Source organism: Setaria viridis, chromosome 1 (genome assembly GCF_005286985.2).
Source record: "Setaria viridis chromosome 1, Setaria_viridis_v4.0, whole genome shotgun sequence".
NCBI classification, from domain to species: domain Eukaryota; kingdom Viridiplantae; phylum Streptophyta; class Magnoliopsida; order Poales; family Poaceae; genus Setaria; species Setaria viridis.
Genome location: NC_048263.2, coordinates 37671511 through 37690692, shown reverse-complemented (window position 1 = coordinate 37690692; position 19182 = coordinate 37671511). Strand labels below are relative to the sequence as shown.

The window sequence follows — 19182 nt, the reverse complement described above, 5'->3', positions numbered from 1 at the left end:
GTTCTTATGATATATTTCCTACATACTTGGCAATAACTATTTAATAAATAGAACAACATTTTATCCCACCAGAACAAAATTCTATACTGGAGAAACTTTTGTGACGCGAACAAATAATTAAAACTAGCTAAAAATTCCTTAACAAAATTATTCAGGTAAACAGAAAAAGTTTGTTTAAGCGGAACAAGGCTGCATGAGAAACAAAAGTATTTACAGTTTGGGGTAAATTGTGCAAACTTACGAGAACAGATTGCAAACCCATCTTGATTGACAATAACTATTTAACTAACATTATACACTTACAAAACAAAAAAGTTTGCACAGATGAAACATAAATTTGTATGGCTAGAATAATTATATGACTCGCAGAACAAAATGTTGTACACATGGAGATGAAAAGGAGAGGGGGTAGGCGACAACAGCATGATACCAATTAGTTGGACGAGATTCCAATCTAGAAGCACCACTAGCTCACCTAGGAGGATGTGGTGTGATAAAAGTTACAAACTGAATAGGTACGTCAAAACGCGTGGGGCAAAGACCTCTCAATGTACATGCTTTTTCAAGGATGACCTAGGATTGTCATGGCATATGAAACCTATCAAAATTTGGCTTGATAATGTCGCAATGGTCGTGGCTAATAAGCTTAAGCAATTGGTGAGGCTAATGCAGCTTCGTGACCGAGACAATACATAGACATTGTATGGTAGGTAGGTGCAATTGCAAGTAAGTTTCGCAATGAATTTGTCTATTTACATGTGTTGGCGCTAGAAATCGGTCAACCGAATCCCAGCGACCGACACACGACCCGGGAGAATCTGCTTAACTCCTGTTCGGGTGAATGCCCTGGTGCGGTTCGCGCGGCGTGCCAGCCAATATGACCTGTTGATTGGCAAGGAAGAACACGTGTCAGGTTCAGAAACTGCGATCGGCTAAGTTTCCGATCGAGAGAGATTATCGGCGAATCGGCCGATTCACTGTGATAATGAAATCGGCTATAAGACAGCACGATCCCTGTAGCCTTGTAGACAGAAAAATACTAAAGCAATCGGTACAAAGCTTGTGATAACAGCACTAGGAGAAGATCTAATCGGCAATGAATGGATCTAACGACAGAAAATAATGAAAGCCGATACTACCGATTCCTAGCGGGATAATTGGTGATAAAAACTAGGAAAACAGGTAAAAACCTATGAATCTAGTTGATATCGATAACTGATGAATAAATCTAAACGAAACGACAGCGATGCGCCGGAAGTTAAAGCTTAGATATTACTCGATAAACGGAACTTACAGAATCGGCCGGAGATTAAGATGATGCAGCCCTGCCAACCCGCACGAACTCGTGAAAAGAAACAGTAACGGCGAAGTCGCCTGCTCGAAAGTAAGTACGAAGAAGAAAGTAACTTGTTGTATTGATTGATCGTTGTGTTTACAGATTTACAAAGGTAGCTATTTATAGCCCCGTACAGATAACTTCTTAACCGACTAGAATTCTATCTCTAATTCAAACAGAAAACAAATATCTACAAGCACAATTCGTACTAGGTTAACTACCCCACGCTTCGTGAGCTGACCTCCACCTTATCCTTCCATCCCTTTTCAAGCCCATACAGGCCCAATTAATCCATCCTCCTGATCGGCCGATTTCTCATCGGCAAAGGATTGCCGATTGGGAGTCTGGCGCATTCTCCCTGAAGCGAAGCAAAAGCTGCCAGCCGATTCCTCATTATAGCACCATTTGACCGATTCCCAACTGTACTTCTCCGATTTCTTTTCTTCTTGACGCCGATTCTACTGGTGACGAAATCCGACGTCAACAACATAAAAATATCAATGCAACATGGTAAATAAGTCCGATGCAACCATTTCAACAAAAAATTTAACTCAGCTAGTTCGTCCGGTGGTGACTCTTCATGGGTGAAAATGGATTGATTCACTTAAACTTGTTCGTACCGTGGTGGTGTTTCAACAAAACTTAGGAAGAAATGGCATTTGCAACACAACAATCTCAAGGATACTAATTTTTACAAGTTTCTTGGAATTTTATAGCCTATATCCAAACGCAGCCCGTTCCTTCCAGAACGGAACGGAAATTGCGAAGCGAACGGTGCCCGCGCCTGTGCGCCACGCGTCGCCTGGGCAGGGCCGACGCGCCCAATCTACGCGCGCGGCGCCTCCCGCCCCGGGCGCACGCAACCGCCCTGAATTCCGAACGCGAGCGCGCGCTAGGGGTCCCTCGGTTTCGGCTCGCTCACGCCGCCCGCTCCAGTTTCCGCCTCCATTTTCGCACGCTCACGCCGCCCGCTCCAGTTTCCGCCTCCATTTTCGCAGGCTCCTCCGCCCACAAAACCCAACGCTCCCCCATCCCATTCCCTCCCAAGACCCTCCCTGGCTCCATCTTGCGCGCGGTCCCTCAGCGGCGAACTGGGAAAGGCGGGCGGGCGTCTCGCGGCGAGGTTCGCTCCAAACCCTACTCCCCCTCTCCCGTCCGCCCCCCTCGCCGCCTCACCTGCACATTCCCTTCCGGTCGGCGAGTCCACCCGCGCGCGCGGTGGGAGGATCCCGCTGGATTTCCTATGTCTCGATGCCCTTGCACCTGGAACGCTTGATTCGTACTCCGGTAGCCGCCGTGAGTCGGGGTTTGCAGCTGAACCCCCTGGGTAGATCCTGGTTGCGGTTTGTTTCCGTTTTGGCTTTGAGTTGGGGATCCAATGCTTCTTTTCGCTCTAATTTTGAGCCTTTATAAGGGTATTCCTTTTTTTGTATGAGCACTGTGACGTTGATGTAACAAAATCAGTTGCGCATTTTGACCTTTGATTGTTCTTGGGCGAAAAATTGGGAGAATCGTGTATTAGATAACCTTCAATTTCTTGTGTGTTCGTATGTGGCGTGCATTATCTGCTGCAAGGGCACTTGAGTTTGCTCAAAATGTCCAATTAGCACCCCGTGCATGCACTTGATGATTTGCCTCCTGCGTAGGCCAGATCCAATTGTTTTCACAATCAGCGACACCTAGCTCTTTGTTTGAGTCGATGTCATGCTACTGGAATTATAGTTCTACCGTTCCTCGACACAATGTGGACGTGCTTCTTAATATGATGTTTTCCTTTTGGATTGACCAGGACATTGGGTTTGGGGTTTGTGCTGCTGTTAATATAGCTAAGTGGTCAGGATCTGGACCTAATAATGGTGGAAAACACTCATGGTAGTGGACGCCGTGCGTTCGGGGACTTGACAAATATCCTTTGCAAGCGACCAGCCCTATCAGATCCAGAGAACAGTACAGGTGGGATAAAGATTAGACGGATCGAAAAGGACACTATGACTAAGAAAGAGTTTGATGAAAATGCAATGAATAGCAGTAGAGGGAAAGGGATTGTATTTGGGCACTTGTTTGATGGTGTTGCCAAGGGGAATTTCGAAAGGCCTTCTATTTTTCGGCACACCAAGGTCCAGCACATGGCTGCCAAGGCAGCTGGGCTTCTATCCAAGGAGGTCAGTGACTTGAGGGACCGTTGCCCATCAGTAGATTCATTTGATTTCAGTGATAAGGAGCAGGATTCTTCGCTGGATTCTGAAGGTGAGTATGATGAAGATGATGAGACAGGTGGTGAATTGCCGGGTCATTTTAGCAACTCAGAGGTAGCTAATGATGGTGAGTGCTTGACTCAAGAGGAGATAGTTGGATCATCAGGAAATCAGAAGCCTCTGTCTGCATTGGACTTTACGACAGGTGGTGACTTGCTGAGTTCTAGTGTTCAGCATGCTTCAATGAGAACTGGTGGCTTGGAAGAAGCTGTTTCTACAAAATCTTGTGCTTGTTCTTTCTGTCTTAAGGGTATGCTTACATGCATTTCTTCCTTTCAGATGTACTTGTTTATGCCAGCATGATGTCATGTAAACTTATACCTTACTTCTGTTTCCTTGCGAATAGCTGCTTTTATGTTGGCGGATCTCCTTTATCAGGATGCAAGAAGCCGGCTTTCTGGTAGGATAGCAAATTTAACTACTTTTATCTTTTCCATAAGATCAAGTATAAGTATGTGCTGATTTCATTTGTGTGATACTGATCATTTAAAATCCATCTTTGCTGATTCCTTAGTATCGAAGAAAAGCATAAAGTTTGCTAGGTCTTTGGAGGCAAAGAAAAGCAAAGGAAACGAATATGCTGCCAATGTAGCCGGATATGACCCAAAACAAGCTGTGGGGTTGGAGTTCGAACTATCTCAACAACAGAGATCACTCTTTCTTTATACAGAGAATGCCCTTGTTCGCGAGTCAACACAGCTTGTAAGTTGTTCTATCTGTCCTTCACCCACCTTGCTTAGTAAATTATTGTGTGGCTTGTGTATCTGTATTTTGCCAGTTGCCATCAATTTGCGCCTGTGTTTATATGTGAAAAAATGTGTGGAACTGTTTGTTCAACATAGATGTGTCTGCTTGCACATGTTGATACAGTTGGATTGCTGGAAGGATCATTGCTTTTAATGAACGATTTGCAATAATTTAAACTCATGTGTTTTCCATTTTGGGTCTTATGATCTTATCAAATTATTTGGGACTAAGACAATATGATTTAAGTTCCTCCACACAAACTTATTTTGTAATAAGATAGAAAAACATAACTATCCTATAAGTTTTTTTAGGGGGGAGGGGTACTATCTCAATACTTGAAGTTTTAATGCCTATGTTGGTGGAATCTTTACTGGTACCTAAAGAATTATTACTTTTGGTAATCTTGTGTTATTTACTTCGTGTTTCTGTTGCCATTTATCTCAACTCCTGTACTTGTGAAATCATATTTGTTGTCATTGTTCAAAGTTGGCAAAGTAGTACTAGTACGGTATTCTACGTTGTGAGCTTTTTATCTGCTATCTTTGTTTTTCCGAACTATGGCATTTTGTAGTAAATTGACAATTATGGTGTCTTTCAACAATGTGAGAACCTGACCATAGCCTTTGGAATGGAGTTGTGCAAAATGAAAACTGTTTGCATGAATAGTTAATAGCCATCTTTTGTTCTTGGGTGTATGAATAGAGTGTTTGTTTCGTCCTATTAGTTGCGCTATGCAAAAATCTATTGAGGCATTCTATTCTGTGGTATACTGCTGTAGTTTCTGATGGTGGCTGATGTAATTGCATGCAAAACAACTGTTTACATGAATAGTTAACAGCCATTTTTGTTCTTGGGTGTATGAATGGAGTGTTTCCTTTTATCCTATGAGTTGCTCTATGCACAGATCTATAAAGAGGCATCTATTCTGTGGCATACTGCTGGAGTTTGTGATGGTGGCTGATGTAATTGCATGTTTAGTACTAGTAATGGGATTTCCCCCATTTCTTTTCTGTAAGTCTAGGTTTAAAACTTTTCATTGATCCAAACTGGATGTCGGTTGAGGTGTTCATTCTGCTTCTGCCTTGTTTTGGGTGACATCTGGATTTGAAAAAGAAATTGAGCCTCTGACATGGCTGTTTTGGCCAGATTGTCAATCCTAGTCGTTTTCCCATCCACTGAAGAGTTCCTGACACTTTTTGTTGCATTAGTGTCCTGAGTCTTCAATTACTACTAGGCATTGCAACCTTACTTCCAAGTTCTTCAATGTTTTGAAAATCCAGTTTTAATTCTTTTTTATTGAAATCAGTGCAACCTGAACATTTGAATTTGTGCGAACTAGATTTTGTTGCATTCAGTACGTTGCCTGTGGCATGCTTGCATGAGTGTTTCCTGTACTCTTTTGATATAAGCTCAGCTTATTAGTTAATATCTACTGCATTCCGTAATGCATGTATGTTACGCCAATAACTTGCATTTCCAATATGTGATTATGTCCTAATAGTAAAACATTTATTTTATTCAGCATTCATCATTTGTGAAGTTAAAAGAATTGAGAGAGAACTACAAGACAGATCTTGGGACGATCAGCAATTCTTCATTGGGAAAATGAGCACTGCATGGTTGCGCTGCTGAAAACTGTTCATTTCCCCGAGACTTGGATCATCAGGCTCGGTTTTGGTCAAGATGCGCATTGAGATAGGCTGTTAACTTAGGGATTCTGGTGGTTACCATCAATTTGGGACTTTTGGCTTTAGCAATTACTCCTATCGTAGAGCATTGGTCCAGCATGTTTGTAGCTGATGTAAAAATCTCCACGGTCAGTTAGGAACTGTATGGTTTGTCTCGTTGAGACATTGGCTTCACTTGTTCTTTGTAGTGAGCTTGCTTTGTATGATAATTGCTTCACGATCTGAAAACAAGAGGGAAAATAATGTCATTTCGAGCTTGCTTGTGAGTTTTCGTGGGAATTGTATCTTCTGAGAGAGGTTATTGTTCGTCGTTTTGGGTTCCAAAGCTGGTCTACTTGATTCTGAGAGTTCGGTGACGGTTTATATGTTTTACAGTTTGTGCACTGGTTGTGAAGTTAAACATGATGTAATACTTGCTACTTGCACGTGTTGGACGAATCTGTCTACATCATGTTTAACTTTTTGGTGCTGGGGAAAAAAATCACAAGACTAAAGACTGTCGTCGGTGCCTTGCTGCTGTCATATCCCTGCAAATGATGCCAATCATGGGAAATATCAAGTGTGATGGTCTTGCTGGACATTGATGGCGGCCACATCGTGCTGTCGTTCATCTGGGCCATGTCGGTGAACACAGAGCATAGCACAGCGCAAGCTAAGCAACCATTTTCTCGGGGATGATTTTGCAATTGATATTCTCCTAAGATATCATTTGCGAGGACCATAGTGGTTAAAGCAGAGCACTGAGCTACCTATATGGTACACTAAATATTCATTAAAACTAGTTCACCAACCCGTGCTCCCGCACAGGCTAATCTTTTTGGAAGCTATTGTATTTGAAAATTATTTAGAAATTAAACTCCTAACTAATAATCAAAATTATTTACCTACTGCGCTCTTATTTTTTCAATACTTCAACATAATACTTATATAGATATGTACCTAGATATGTACCCATCTTTATCTAGTTGTGATTGTTTTTAATTAATAATTACTCTATGCACTTTTTTATCCATATTCATACTTTTTCCATTTTGTATCGCACCTCCAATCCTCCATACATTATGTTTAGCATACAAATCAATATTTTTCATCGATTCCTCACATACATGTATAAATGGTCTAAACGGTGGGATTCATCATGTGTATTTACTTTAACTTAGTATTTTTATATTAACAATGACATAAATAGGTCATTTAGAATCATATATTAATTTACTTTTGGACGTATGATGCACATGTTTACTTTATTAGGTTATTTTTAATAACGATGTACGATGGGTAACATAGATAAAATTTTAGAATGACATTTTAAGTTATGCTTTATAATGATTTATAATGATAAGTATTAGTAAATTGGATGAAAATTATGGGGTTACTTTAGATTATTTTTTATAATAGCTGAGCTCGGTAATTTAGATATAGGTTTAGAGCTTATTTTTTAATATTTTCACAATGATAGTGGTGGGTAATTTTTTAGAAAATATAATAGATCAATGGCTATGATTATTAGAGTTTACAAGATTGGTGTTTGATATTTTTAATTTTTATGAGAATTTATCTCTTTTTTCTAGCTTGTCTCGTGGGAACTAATGGGGAGCCTCCAATGGAAAAAATGAGACTACATTGCTAGAAAACTATTACCATAAACTACCTCTCGTTTGTTAAATATTCGAATATAATACTTATATAGATGTTGTTGGCGCTAGAAATCGGCCGATGGAATCTTCAGCGTCGGACACACGACCCGGGAGAATCTGCTTAACTCCTGTTCGGGTGATCGCCCTGGTGCGGTTCGCGAGGCGTGCCAGCCAATCTGACCTGTTGATTGGCAAGGAAAGAAACGTGTCAGATCCCAGAGGTTGCGATCGGCTAAGGTTCCGATCTTGAGAAAGCTTATCAGCGAATCGGCCGATTCGCTGTAATAAAGAAATCGACTATAATGTAGCCGATTGCTGAGCAGCGTTAGTAAAGAAAACTGCTAGAATAATCTAAACAACGCTACAGTAACAATACTAGGAATAGATCTGAATCGGCTATGCAGAAAGCAATAGATTAAGTAATAAAGTATGAGAAAGCCGAAAGTTCCAATTCCTAGCTGGATAACTGGTGATAAACTAGAACAACAGGCAAAACCTAGAATTCTAGTAAATATCGATAACTAGTGAACAAATCTAAATGAAACGACAAGCGATGCGCCCGAAGTTAAAGCTCAGATATTATTCGATAGACGGAACTTACAGGATCGACTGGAGGTCAAGCTGATGCAGCCCCGCCAACCCGTACGAACTCGTGAAAAGAAGAAAAGTATTGGCGAAGTCGCCTGCTCGAAAGTAAGTACGAGAAAAATAGTAATTTGTTGTATTGATTTGGTGATGATTACAGATCTACGAAGGTGGCTATTTATAGCATGTTACAAACGATTTCTTAACCAACTAAAACTCTATTTCTAATTTTAAACGAAAACGAATATTTACAAGTATGATTCGTACTGGAGTCGATCATCATGCTCTCATGGGCTGACTCCCTCTTTATCTTCATAGTTCACTTTAAGCCCGTACCGGCCCAATTGCTCCAGCCTCCCAATCGGCCGATTTCTACCAACTCCATTCGTGGAAACACTGCAGCACCAATCGGTCGATCCTCAACTGTAGCACCAATCGGCCGATTTCCAATCGTGACCTCTGTGTCTTGCCGCATCTCCTGATTTCTTTCTTTCTTGACGCCAATTCCACACGTGTCAAAATCTGGCGTCAACAGATGTATACTTAATATCTTCATCCAATTGTGATAGATTTTAGTTAGTAATTACTCTATAATATTTTCATCCACATTTATAATTTTTAACTTTTCACTTTACATCGCAGGTATGCATTTGAATTTGTTTAATGAATCCTAAGTTTGAGATACAATTTTAACATAGAAATCTATATTCACATCACTTTAGATCTTTATAAATGGTGACACACATCATACGTATAGACCTTAATTATTATATCGTATACCAATAGTGCAAAATATAGATGCTTTAGAATCATATATTGATGTATATTTTTAATTAAGGTTATTTGATTCAAACATAGGATTACCTTATGTTATTTTTAATAATAGCATGCGTGGGTAATATAGATGCAAATTTAAGGGATTATTTTAAAAAGTTTTTTAAGTAATAGTGGTGGACAATTCAGTTGCAAATTAGGGGATTATTTTAAATATCGTTTATAATGGCAGAAGTGGGTAATTTTGATGAAGATTAGGGGTTGCTTTAGTTTATTTTATATAATGGCATAGGTGGATAATTTATATATAGATTTGGGGGGTTACTTTAGGCTTTTTTCATAATAGTATAGGTGGGTAATTTTTAGAGAACATAATTGATCCAATGGCTATGATAATTTGAATCTATCGATTGATGGTCGGATGTTTTGTTTTTTTATAAGAATTTCTAGAATTTCTCTCTTTTTCCAAAGTGTCCATCTAGGAATCCTAGATGGCTTCACCTAGAGGCTTCAAAAGAGCCTCCAGAAGTACCGACACGCATAACAATCTCTCATTTTGAAACTCATCTGCATCAAAGCAAAACACGGAAAAGTCTTCCGAACCCAGCATAAGTAGTACCTTACGCGTGAAGCCTAAGCAACTCACCCCACATCATGTCTCACATTGAATGAGCAGATTAGTGATCAAAACGGCCCAACATACACTGGGGCAATGGAACATATCCCTCTGCCCTTTTGCGATGTGGCGCATTGACATCTCGCAACGAACTAGGCCATGCCAAGCCTACACGCTAGACGCTAGTACACGACGTTCGTCAGGACGTCAGCTAGCCAGTGGTGCGCTGTGGCGTCCGTGCCAAGTTATCCGTGCCACTGCAGCAAGAGATGGCCCAGCAACCGAATTGGCAAACAATCCTCTCGCCCAACACGCCGACTGGCCACTAAGCTCACACACTTCGCAGCATGTCGGAGCTGAACGCTACGACTACGAGTGTCATTGCGATCTTTGCAGTGTGCACTAGCTATATCACTAGCTCTCAAGTCCCAATCATGATCCTGCCATGATGCACGTCCACAAGCCAAGCAAGAGTGTTGTTTGCCAGGTCAACAACATTTTTTAGGGGAGATAGCCGGATAGTCGGTAGTAAAAGGAGGGAGAGATCTGCCTTTTTCCCGCGAGCATCGTGTTGGGAGGAGCATCACAGAATGGCAGAAAAACTAGTTTAAGCAACCCCGGCCTGCATCATGTTTTCATGTGTGCTTTTCTGTGGAATTTGGTTGGGGACACTGTCCCCAACATCCTCACCAAACCTTTTGACCCCAGGCCACATCCATATCCACATAATCTATTGCCAACTCACACCTGAATTCAAGGTGCTACCTTTTAGTAATTCATTTTCACGTAATCGTTATATTCTCTTGCTCAAATTTCAAGAATTTTCTTTAGCGGAACGCTCAATTTCAGTTACCTGCCAAACTAGTACACGAACACTGCAAAGCAGACAAAACTAAGAAGCCTCTTCGTCCATACAGATCTCACTTGATTTTGTGATCAGCTCCTACGAAACCGGGAGAGAGAGCTCGACACTCCTCCAAAAAAGCGGCAAAAACTTAATAATTCCCCCTTTGCGCTCTAAAGATCAGAATACCCCGAAAACGATATGCGCGACGACGACAGCAGCAGAGGCAATCCTGGACGGACGGACGGATCGGCCGGCGCCGAGTGCGCGTGCGTGCATGGCGATCGGCGATCGGCCTCTGCTAGCTGGAGGACCCGGTGTTTTCTCGGCGTCGTATGCGATCGATTAGCATGACGCATGCGGTAACATAAGGGCAGCCGCATGTGCCGCTGCTAGCTAGTTGGGGCTGGAGCTTGTCCTCATTTTTGGAGGACGTTGTGGATGCACAGTTTCTAGATCCACGAATAACCGGGCGTCTGGCAGTCTGGCACTAGTAGACGATGGACCAGACAAATGTAGAGTTCCCCCTTTACCTGTCAGCTCACCAGCAAAGTGTTTTGTAGGTATCCATGTACAGTGCAAAAATGTTGAGCGTGTTCCATAGCAAATTACAAAGAACTTCATAAAGTTTGCTGAGAATTCACCATTCAGATCAAGGTCGTACCGAACTTGGGACGAAAGTGTTTAGTACACAGTCAACGGTAAATTCTGGCGACAATAGTGGAAGAGCGAAACCCTTGCCGTACCTAGGAGCTACGAATTGAAGGCCTTTGTGGTTTTGCCTCCAAATTGACAGTCTTCAGCCGGGACCTAATCTCCACCCAACTCGATCATTTGGCCTGCCGCGCCGCTCGTTGATTACTCTATTCATCGGCAGACAGACGAGTGATGGCAAGGAAAGTTCTGCGCCCACCTTAGCTTGTAGCCTATTTTTGTCCCCTCGCCGACACTGAAACTGGCAGCACTGAACTCTGATATGGGATCAGAACTGCCTAAGCTACCGTATCGTTTTCTATTAAGAAAAGAATGTGCAGAGCGAAAGAGAACTGCTCCCTGAACATCTGCAGCAAAACCAGCGGCATAGTGCAGACATCAGAGACTCGTATTTGTCTGCGTCACTTTGTTTTACTAGTCCACTTGTTACACATTTTCTAAGCTCACACCCACCGATCGCCGTCAATTTCTGGGTTCCGTGTTGTTGCGGAAGTTGTCGCTCATCTCGACCGCTCTCCGGAAACAGGACTTGCTTTGAACGTTGAAGCTCTGAACTCTGAACGCACAACGCCAACCTGCCCGTTTCGCCAGGCCTGGGAACCATTGCTATCGTTTACCAAGTTCCACCAGTCCGCCTGCGCTCTGATAGTCTGATGGTCCTCGCCGTCAGTTTGAACAAGCATGGCAGCCTGATCTTGCAGCGGCTTCCTGTTTGCCGGTGCCATCTCGAGCCACATCTTTCGTGTTGACCTGTGCGGCACTGGTGATCGAAGCGGAGATGACTCCGTGATCTGAGCAAGTGCATGAACCGCTGCAGCGAGCTCTCACAGACCGATCACAGATCGCGTCGCGTCAAAGTACTGTGTCGCCATCTGACATTTGTTGCCATGGATCGACTGGACTCATCAGTCATCACTCATGTGGCCGTGGATAAGCAATGGGACACCGATCGCGACAGTACAGATCTCTCGTCTCTATTACAGGATACAGGGGTGGCGAACTGGCGATGTGAGCACGAGTTTTCGTGCACACGTCAGATACAGTGCTTTTTTCTGCGACTGAATTTGGGCGCCATGTGCAGATGAATCATCAAACATTGGATCAATCCGACCGTACTGGCCTGTCTTGTGCAGCCTGCCTTTGACCGGCCAAGCATCAGCACAGTACTACAGCAGCATCTCTTCGCCCAAGTCCTCGCGACGGCGACGCCACCGGTGAAATTCTGCCGCAGAGGAAACGCCATACGTGTGAAACCCATCGCCGCGTAGATGCGCTGCAATTGAGGCTGCTGGAGTGCTGGTCCGATCTGTTGCGTTACGCTCGGTGCAGAGTCCGGGCCTCCGGGGGTCCAAGCACTCGGAAACCGAACATGGCGGGAGCCGCACGGCCGCCGCCCCCGGCGCCACCGGCATCACGGCGCGGAGCACGCGTCGCCGCGGGGTCTCCCCACTCCCAGGCATAGCTTGTCACGGGCGCTAGCCCGGCCAAACGAGACCCGGGCCGCCGGAAGACAGCCAGGCACGCATACGGCGAACTGTACCCTCTGTTGATGGTGGGTGAAATTACGCCGTTGCCCCATGAGTGGTGGCGACCACGAGTCCACGACGCGGCGCGCGTGGAGGAACAAAGCTTTTTCGCAGATCTGAATCGCGCAACTCTCCGTGGGGAGTGGATCGATGGTGCTCTTGTTTCTCCAGTTCGGCAACTTGCTTCGCTTTCGGAAATGGCTTGGGTTTTTAGCTGCTTGTCGTGTAAGGAAAGGGTGATTCCAATTCCATCGATGCATGGACTAGTATACGATGAACTGCTATTCCCGCTGATGGATGATTACCCATGCGATCCTTTGAAGATGTCGTGACTCGTGACAGAGCAGTGAAGAATGAAATCTGCCTGGTCACATGGAGATACCAAATCTCCCTCCACGGTAAGTTTGGAACTCTAGCATATCTGCATTCGCTTCATTGCACTAACTAAAGACATCAACATTGATCTTTCAGATAATTACAGAATAAAAATCCGATCAGCCACAGATTTTCAAGCACGGCTGCATGCCAATGATATCTCAGTTGCATTGATGGCAGAGAAATGGGCAAAATCGTCAACACACATGGACAGTGACCTGCACTCTCAGTACACATCGCAGTAGGCAGTAGCAGCCCACAGTCCGTCAGTCCCCGTGCACCGCGTCGCGCCCTCCGCTGGCCTGGAGCTTCATATATACCCCTGCCAAGGCTAGCTCACTTGGCGCCGTGACACACGCACACGCAGCCATGGGAAGCCGCGCGCGCTCCTCCCTCCACGTCGCCGCGCTGGCGGTGCTCCTCCTGCAGCTGCTGGCGCTGGCGCCGCCGCCGCACGCCGCCGTCGCCGCGGCGTCGGAGCCGCCCTACACCTGCGGCGCCGGTGCGCCGCCCAACATCCCGTTCTGCGACAGGTCGCTGCCGATCGAGCGGCGCGTGGCCGACCTCGTGGCGCGGATGACGGTGGAGGAGAAGATCTCGCAGCTCGGGGACGAGTCCCCGGCCGTCCCCAGGCTCGGCGTGCCGGCGTACAAGTGGTGGTCGGAGGCGCTGCACGGCGTGTCCGACCACGGCCGCGGCGTCCATCTCAGCGGCCCGCTCCGCGCCGCCACCAGCTTCCCGCAGGTCATCCTCACCGCCGCGAGCTTCAACCCGCACCTCTGGTACCGCATCGGCCAGGTAACCATTCCTCTGCTCCCGCTCCGTTCGATCGTAAACGCGCAGGGCATGCGCGACCTGCCGTCGTTTTCTCGTGTGCTCTGTGTTGGTGTTCGACGGACAAGCGAACGTGTCTGTTTCCCGACGAAGTTTAATGATCAGTTCAGTGGCTAATGATCACGCACCCAGAGGGGTCATACTATAAATTTCTTATAATACTAAAATGTAAGGTGCTCTAGCGTGTAGAGCATGAGAAATGATGGTGGCAAGGTCACTAGAGCAGGGCGCTTTCTGTTTGTAACAAACTGTAAAGAAACGCCGCGTGTTCTTCCACCTAATTTCACCAACCGGTGTGTATCATCAACTTTGGAAATTGGAACGCATACACGTACGAACGCGTTAGGTGCATGCAGCTTTACAGCTCCTCTGTTTTGGTCAAAAGTGCTGAAGGCGATTCAAACTCGTCCAAGGAATTCACAACGAACGTAGGGCTGCTACTGCTAGTCGTTTCTGAATTCATCTTCTTTTACACGTTGAAAGAAATGTACTGCTTACTCCGTATCAAAATACTATTCGTTTTGATTTTTCTAAAAAAACTAAATAATATATCTAGGTGCATGTTAAAAACTATGAAAAACTAAAATTTGGGACGGAGGGAGCAGTAGTCATTGAACTTCAAGCAACAGACAACCAAAGAACAAGCTGAATTTTTTGCTTTTCCTTGAGAGACATTCGAGCGTTAGAATTGGCCCCTGCTAAATGTGCAAAATTCCAGAGCAGAGCAGAGACTGATGCTGTTGTTCACGCGGCGGCGGCGGCGCCCGGCGTGCATTGCAGGTGATCGGCGTGGAGGCGAGGGCGGTGTACAACAACGGTCAGGCGGAGGGTCTCACCTTCTGGGCGCCCAACATCAACGTGTTCCGGGACCCGCGGTGGGGCCGGGGCCAGGAGACCCCCGGCGAGGACCCGACGATGACCGGCAAGTACGCCGCCGTCTTCGTCCGCGGCGTGCAGGGCTACGCCATCGCCGGCCCCGTCAACTCCACCGACCTCGAGGCCTCCGCCTGCTGCAAGCACTTCACCGCCTACGACCTCGAGAACTGGAAGGGCGTCACCCGATACGTCTTCGACGCCCAGGTGGGCGCCGCCGATGATCCGAACGGTTCAGCAGGTCTCTTTGGCCAGGCGGTCTGAGACACTGAAACAAAATGCAAAACCTTTCTCTCTTTTCAGGTGACGGTGCAGGATCTTGAGGACACGTACAACCCCCCGTTCAAGAGCTGCGTCGAAGACGGCCATGCCAGCGGCATCATGTGCTCCTACAACCGCGTCAATGGCGTGCCGACGTGCGCCGATTACAACCTCCTCTCCAAGACCGCCAGGCAGAACTGGGGATTTTACGGGTGAGCATTGGTCTGCTGCGAGATTTGTCGGAAAGGGACCATGAGGGTGACAGATTATCCTCTTCCGGCAATCTTCAGAGCTTATCATGGAGATCCTGAAATGTTTTGCTCAAGTTTCCATTTCCCTTGGCATAGATGGCTGGATGGGAAGGTTTGCTGATGCTTGCACGTTTTTACGTGTCTTGATCAGGTACATCACTTCGGACTGCGACGCTGTGTCGATCATCCATGACGCGCAAGGGTATGCCAAGACGGCAGAAGATGCAGTTGCAGATGTCCTCAAGGCTGGTATGAGTTCACTACAAATCACAATGCACGAGTACACTACATTAAGATGGATTAGTCCACAATATAACACATCTCACATGGAACTCTTGGGCAATTTTGGACATGGCAACAGAAACAGAAAAGGCACAATTTTAGGACAGTGAAACGAGAGATAGGTTACGTTAGGTCGCTGAACTAAAGCTGATTTGGCTCCACCACCTGCTATCACACCTTTCTGTTTTGCTGATCTGAGAAACCCAATCCGCTAGAAATAATTGATATCATGACGAATATCGTGATGTCATAAGATTCCAGGTGTCACCAAAAGAGACCACATCAGCATGTAAGTAATCCTGCTAGCTAGTCTTAGACGACTGAAATCAACAGTGACTCTGAAAATGAGGTCCAAATCAACACAAACCAATAATGCTGTTGGCCTGTAGTCCGAATTGCTTCCAACGAAATTCCATAAATGCCATGCACAGAAATATTCAGAAACGTGTTTCTGACCTTTTTCGCAATAACCCGATCGTGAAAACTTTCAGGGATGGACGTGAACTGTGGCAGCTACGTGCAGCAGCACGGCGCCTCTGCACTCCAGCAGGGGAAGATCACCGAGCAGGACATCGACCGAGCCCTGCACAACCTGTTCGCCGTCAGGATGCGTCTGGGGCTCTTCAACGGCGACCCCAGGCGCAACCGGTACGGCGACATCGGGCCGGACCAGGTCTGCACGCAGGAGCACCAGAACCTGGCCCTGGAGGCGGCGCAGGACGGCATCGTCCTCCTCAAGAACGACGCCGGCGCGCTCCCGCTGTCCAAGTCCAAGGTCACCTCGCTCGGCGTCATCGGGTTCAATGCCAACAACGCCGAGAGGCTGCTCGGCAACTACTTCGGCCCGCCCTGCGTCACGGTGACGCCGCTCCAGGTGCTGCAGGGGTACGTGAAGGACACGAGGTTCGCCGCCGGCTGCAACGCCGCCGCCTGCAACGTGACGGCGATCCCCGAGGCCGTCCAGGTGGCGAGCTCGGTGGACTCCGTCGTCCTGTTCATGGGTCTCGACCAGGACCAGGAGAGGGAGGAGATCGACCGGCTGGACCTGACGCTACCCGGACAGCAGCAGAGCCTCATCGAGAGCGTCGCGAACGCGGCCAATAAGCCGGTGATCTTGGTGCTGCTGTGCGGTGGCCCGGTGGACGTGAGCTTCGCCAAGACCAACCCCAAGATCGGCGCCATCCTTTGGGCTGGCTACCCCGGCGAGGCCGGCGGCATGGCCATTGCCCAAGTCCTCTTCGGAGAGCACAACCCAGGTGGAAGGCTACCGGTGACGTGGTACCCACAGGATTTCACGAAGGTTCCCATGACGGACATGCGGATGCGCGCCGACCCGGCGACGGGGTACCCCGGCCGGACGTACCGGTTCTACCGCGGCCCGACCGTGTTCGACTTTGGCTACGGCCTGAGCTACTCCAAGTACTCCCACCGCTTCGTCGCCAGCGGCACGAAGCCTCCTTCCATGAGCGACATCGCCGGCCTGAAGGCGCTGGAGACGACGAGCGCGGCCGGCGCGGCGATGTACGACGTGGAGGCGATGGGGTCGGAGGCGTGCGAGCGGCTCAAGTTCCCGGCGGTGGTGCGGGTGCAGAACCACGGGCCCATGGACGGGAAGCACCCGGTACTGGTGTTCCTGCGGTGGCCCAACGCGACGGACGACGGCAGCGGCAGGCCGGCCCGGCAGCTGATCGGGTTCCGGACCCTGCACCTGAGGGCGATGCAGACGGCCCACGTGGAGTTCGAGGTGAGCCCCTGCAAGCACTTCAGCAGGGCGAGCGAGGACGGCAGGAAGGTGATCGACCAGGGGTCCCACATCGTCATGGTCGGCGAGGATGAGTTCGAGATGAGCTTCATGGCGTGATCGAATTAGTACATTCCGATGAGTGTCAAAAAAAAAATTGTATTCCGATGCTCTCTAACTTATTCCAAGCAGAGAAGGGTAATTTAGCAAGATTACGGCATTGCTAGTGCCAGATTGTTCATCGACAAATCAGTCTGCCACGTACCTCACACCTAGGAGTTGTTCTTGTCCCATGTCCCATCTGATTGAACTACGGATAGTAACACAACGCATAAATCAAAAGGCTACTGCCGTGAACTGCCCATCATGCTTCGAGTTCTCGACTCGGTACTCGACTCGGTACTGGTGCTCGTATTTTTCTAAATTTATTTCAAGATTTAACTCCGCGCTATTCTTTCAGTGGTAGGTAACGTGCCCGCCTGTGGTGACTTTATCAATCTTGAGAATTGCCGGCTCATAAGGGTAGGGCTGCGTGTGTGTTTGTAAGGGTGAGTGTGCATACGTGTTTGTGAGCCTATGCAGTACTTTGTGATTCGGAAAAAAAAGTTGCTGCCAAGAGATGCAGACGTCCACCGCATTTTCTTTCCTTTTTTGATATAAAGATCCACCACGTGTGTTGACAGCGGCCTATAAACAGTAGGGTACGGGCCGGGGCATATCCTTCACCAGATTCGGCTGCTGCAAAGTTGCGCCAAACAATTTGTCACCGGACGTCCGGACCGATTGATTTTTGTTCCGCGGAACGCATCGCTACCGCAACAACCGCACAAGTGCGCGCAGCGGCACGTAGAAATCTCGCTCGGCGCGCGGTGGGCAGCCGACTCGGCCGGCCGGTGGGCGGGCGCGGCGCGCGGGGGCGGCCGAATCGGCGTAGGAGAGAGAGAGACGCTGATCGCTGTTGGTTGGCGAGGACGGGCGGCGGCGAGTGCTCGCGGTTTACTACTAGTGAAAAAACGGGGTCGTCTTGGCCTCTTGGGGCCTGGGGGCCTTGGACTCTAGTACTCGGGACGACCAAGGAGAGAGGAGGCCGTTCTCCACTTTTCAGGCGTGGGCTGCGGGTCCGCGCCATACCCGCCATACTCATACGGGGGAGTCCATGCGTGCCGACCGTGTCGTGGCGGACATGCCGGCGCAGCAGAGTCAGAGGGGACTCGCGCGACGAGCTCTACCATTGCCAACGCTAGTGGGAAGTGTGTGTGTGGCAGTGGCACTTCAAGCAGCGCCTGCCTTCTAGAAACATCAGGCCCTGTCTGTTGACAAGGGTGTGTGTGTGTGCTGTCAAAGGGATTCAGGCCACCCGGAACAATCAACAAAGCAAGTCCGTTGACTAGCCAATCCAGGGAACAAAAACCTCAACGCAAAAGGCAAATGTCTCTACCACTCTCATCATCATCATCATCACTACCAGTACCGGATCGATCGAGAGCGAAAGCATCACATAATCCACACCAACAGTTAGGTCGCAGGACAAGATTCTTCCACGAAAAGGACCCAGCAAGCATGGACATCTCCTCCACAATAGCAACAATGAAAATACCAATCCTCATTTATTAGCTCACACCATGCCTAACCAAGAAGACTAAGCTCTTGTTCAGTTCACCTCCAACTCCCAACTTTATCACTATGAAAAAAGAAGATTTCCCATCACATTAAACTTGCGGTACATGCATGGAGTACTAAATGTAGACGAAATTAAAAACTAATTGTACAATTTTGTTGTACTTTGCGAGACGAATTTTTGAACCTAATTAGTCAATGTTTGGACAATAATTCACAAATACAA

At 47.2% G+C, this 19182-nt stretch overlaps 2 protein-coding genes across 2 annotated transcripts; both read left to right on the top strand.

Moving 5' to 3' along the window:
- Positions 1–2233: 2233 nt before the first annotated feature.
- Positions 2234–6283, top strand: LOC117852991 (uncharacterized). The gene is made up of 5 exons (XM_034735364.2): positions 2234–2459; positions 3126–3841; positions 3938–3991; positions 4106–4293; positions 5861–6283. The coding sequence occupies exons 2-5, from the start codon at positions 3190–3192 to the stop codon at positions 5945–5947; spliced, it is 981 nt and encodes a 326-aa protein (XP_034591255.1). The 5' UTR covers positions 2234–2459; positions 3126–3189; the 3' UTR covers positions 5948–6283.
- A 7139-nt stretch (positions 6284–13422) lies between these two features.
- On the top strand, positions 13423–17588 carry LOC117838449 (probable beta-D-xylosidase 7). Its single transcript, XM_034718490.2, has 5 exons — positions 13423–13895; positions 14712–15011; positions 15108–15277; positions 15468–15565; positions 16090–17588. Exons 1-5 carry the CDS (start codon positions 13467–13469, stop codon positions 17457–17459), a joined length of 2367 nt encoding a protein of 788 aa, XP_034574381.1. The 5' UTR covers positions 13423–13466; the 3' UTR covers positions 17460–17588.
- The last annotated feature ends 1594 nt before the right edge of the window (positions 17589–19182 follow it).

Coding starts and splice junctions, on each gene's coding strand:
- LOC117852991 (XM_034735364.2), top strand. CDS start 3,190: ATGGTGGAAAACACTCATGGTAGTGGACGCCGTGCGTTCGGGGACTTG. Junction 3,842..3,937: donor TTGTTCTTTCTGTCTTAAGG/GTATGCTTACAT, acceptor CCTTGCGAATAG/CTGCTTTTATGTTGGCGGAT. Junction 3,992..4,105: donor TGCAAGAAGCCGGCTTTCTG/GTAGGATAGCAA, acceptor CTGATTCCTTAG/TATCGAAGAAAAGCATAAAG.
- LOC117838449 (XM_034718490.2), top strand. CDS start 13,467: ATGGGAAGCCGCGCGCGCTCCTCCCTCCACGTCGCCGCGCTGGCGGTG. Junction 15,012..15,107: donor GATACGTCTTCGACGCCCAG/GTGGGCGCCGCC, acceptor CTCTCTTTTCAG/GTGACGGTGCAGGATCTTGA. Junction 15,278..15,467: donor CAGAACTGGGGATTTTACGG/GTGAGCATTGGT, acceptor TGTCTTGATCAG/GTACATCACTTCGGACTGCG.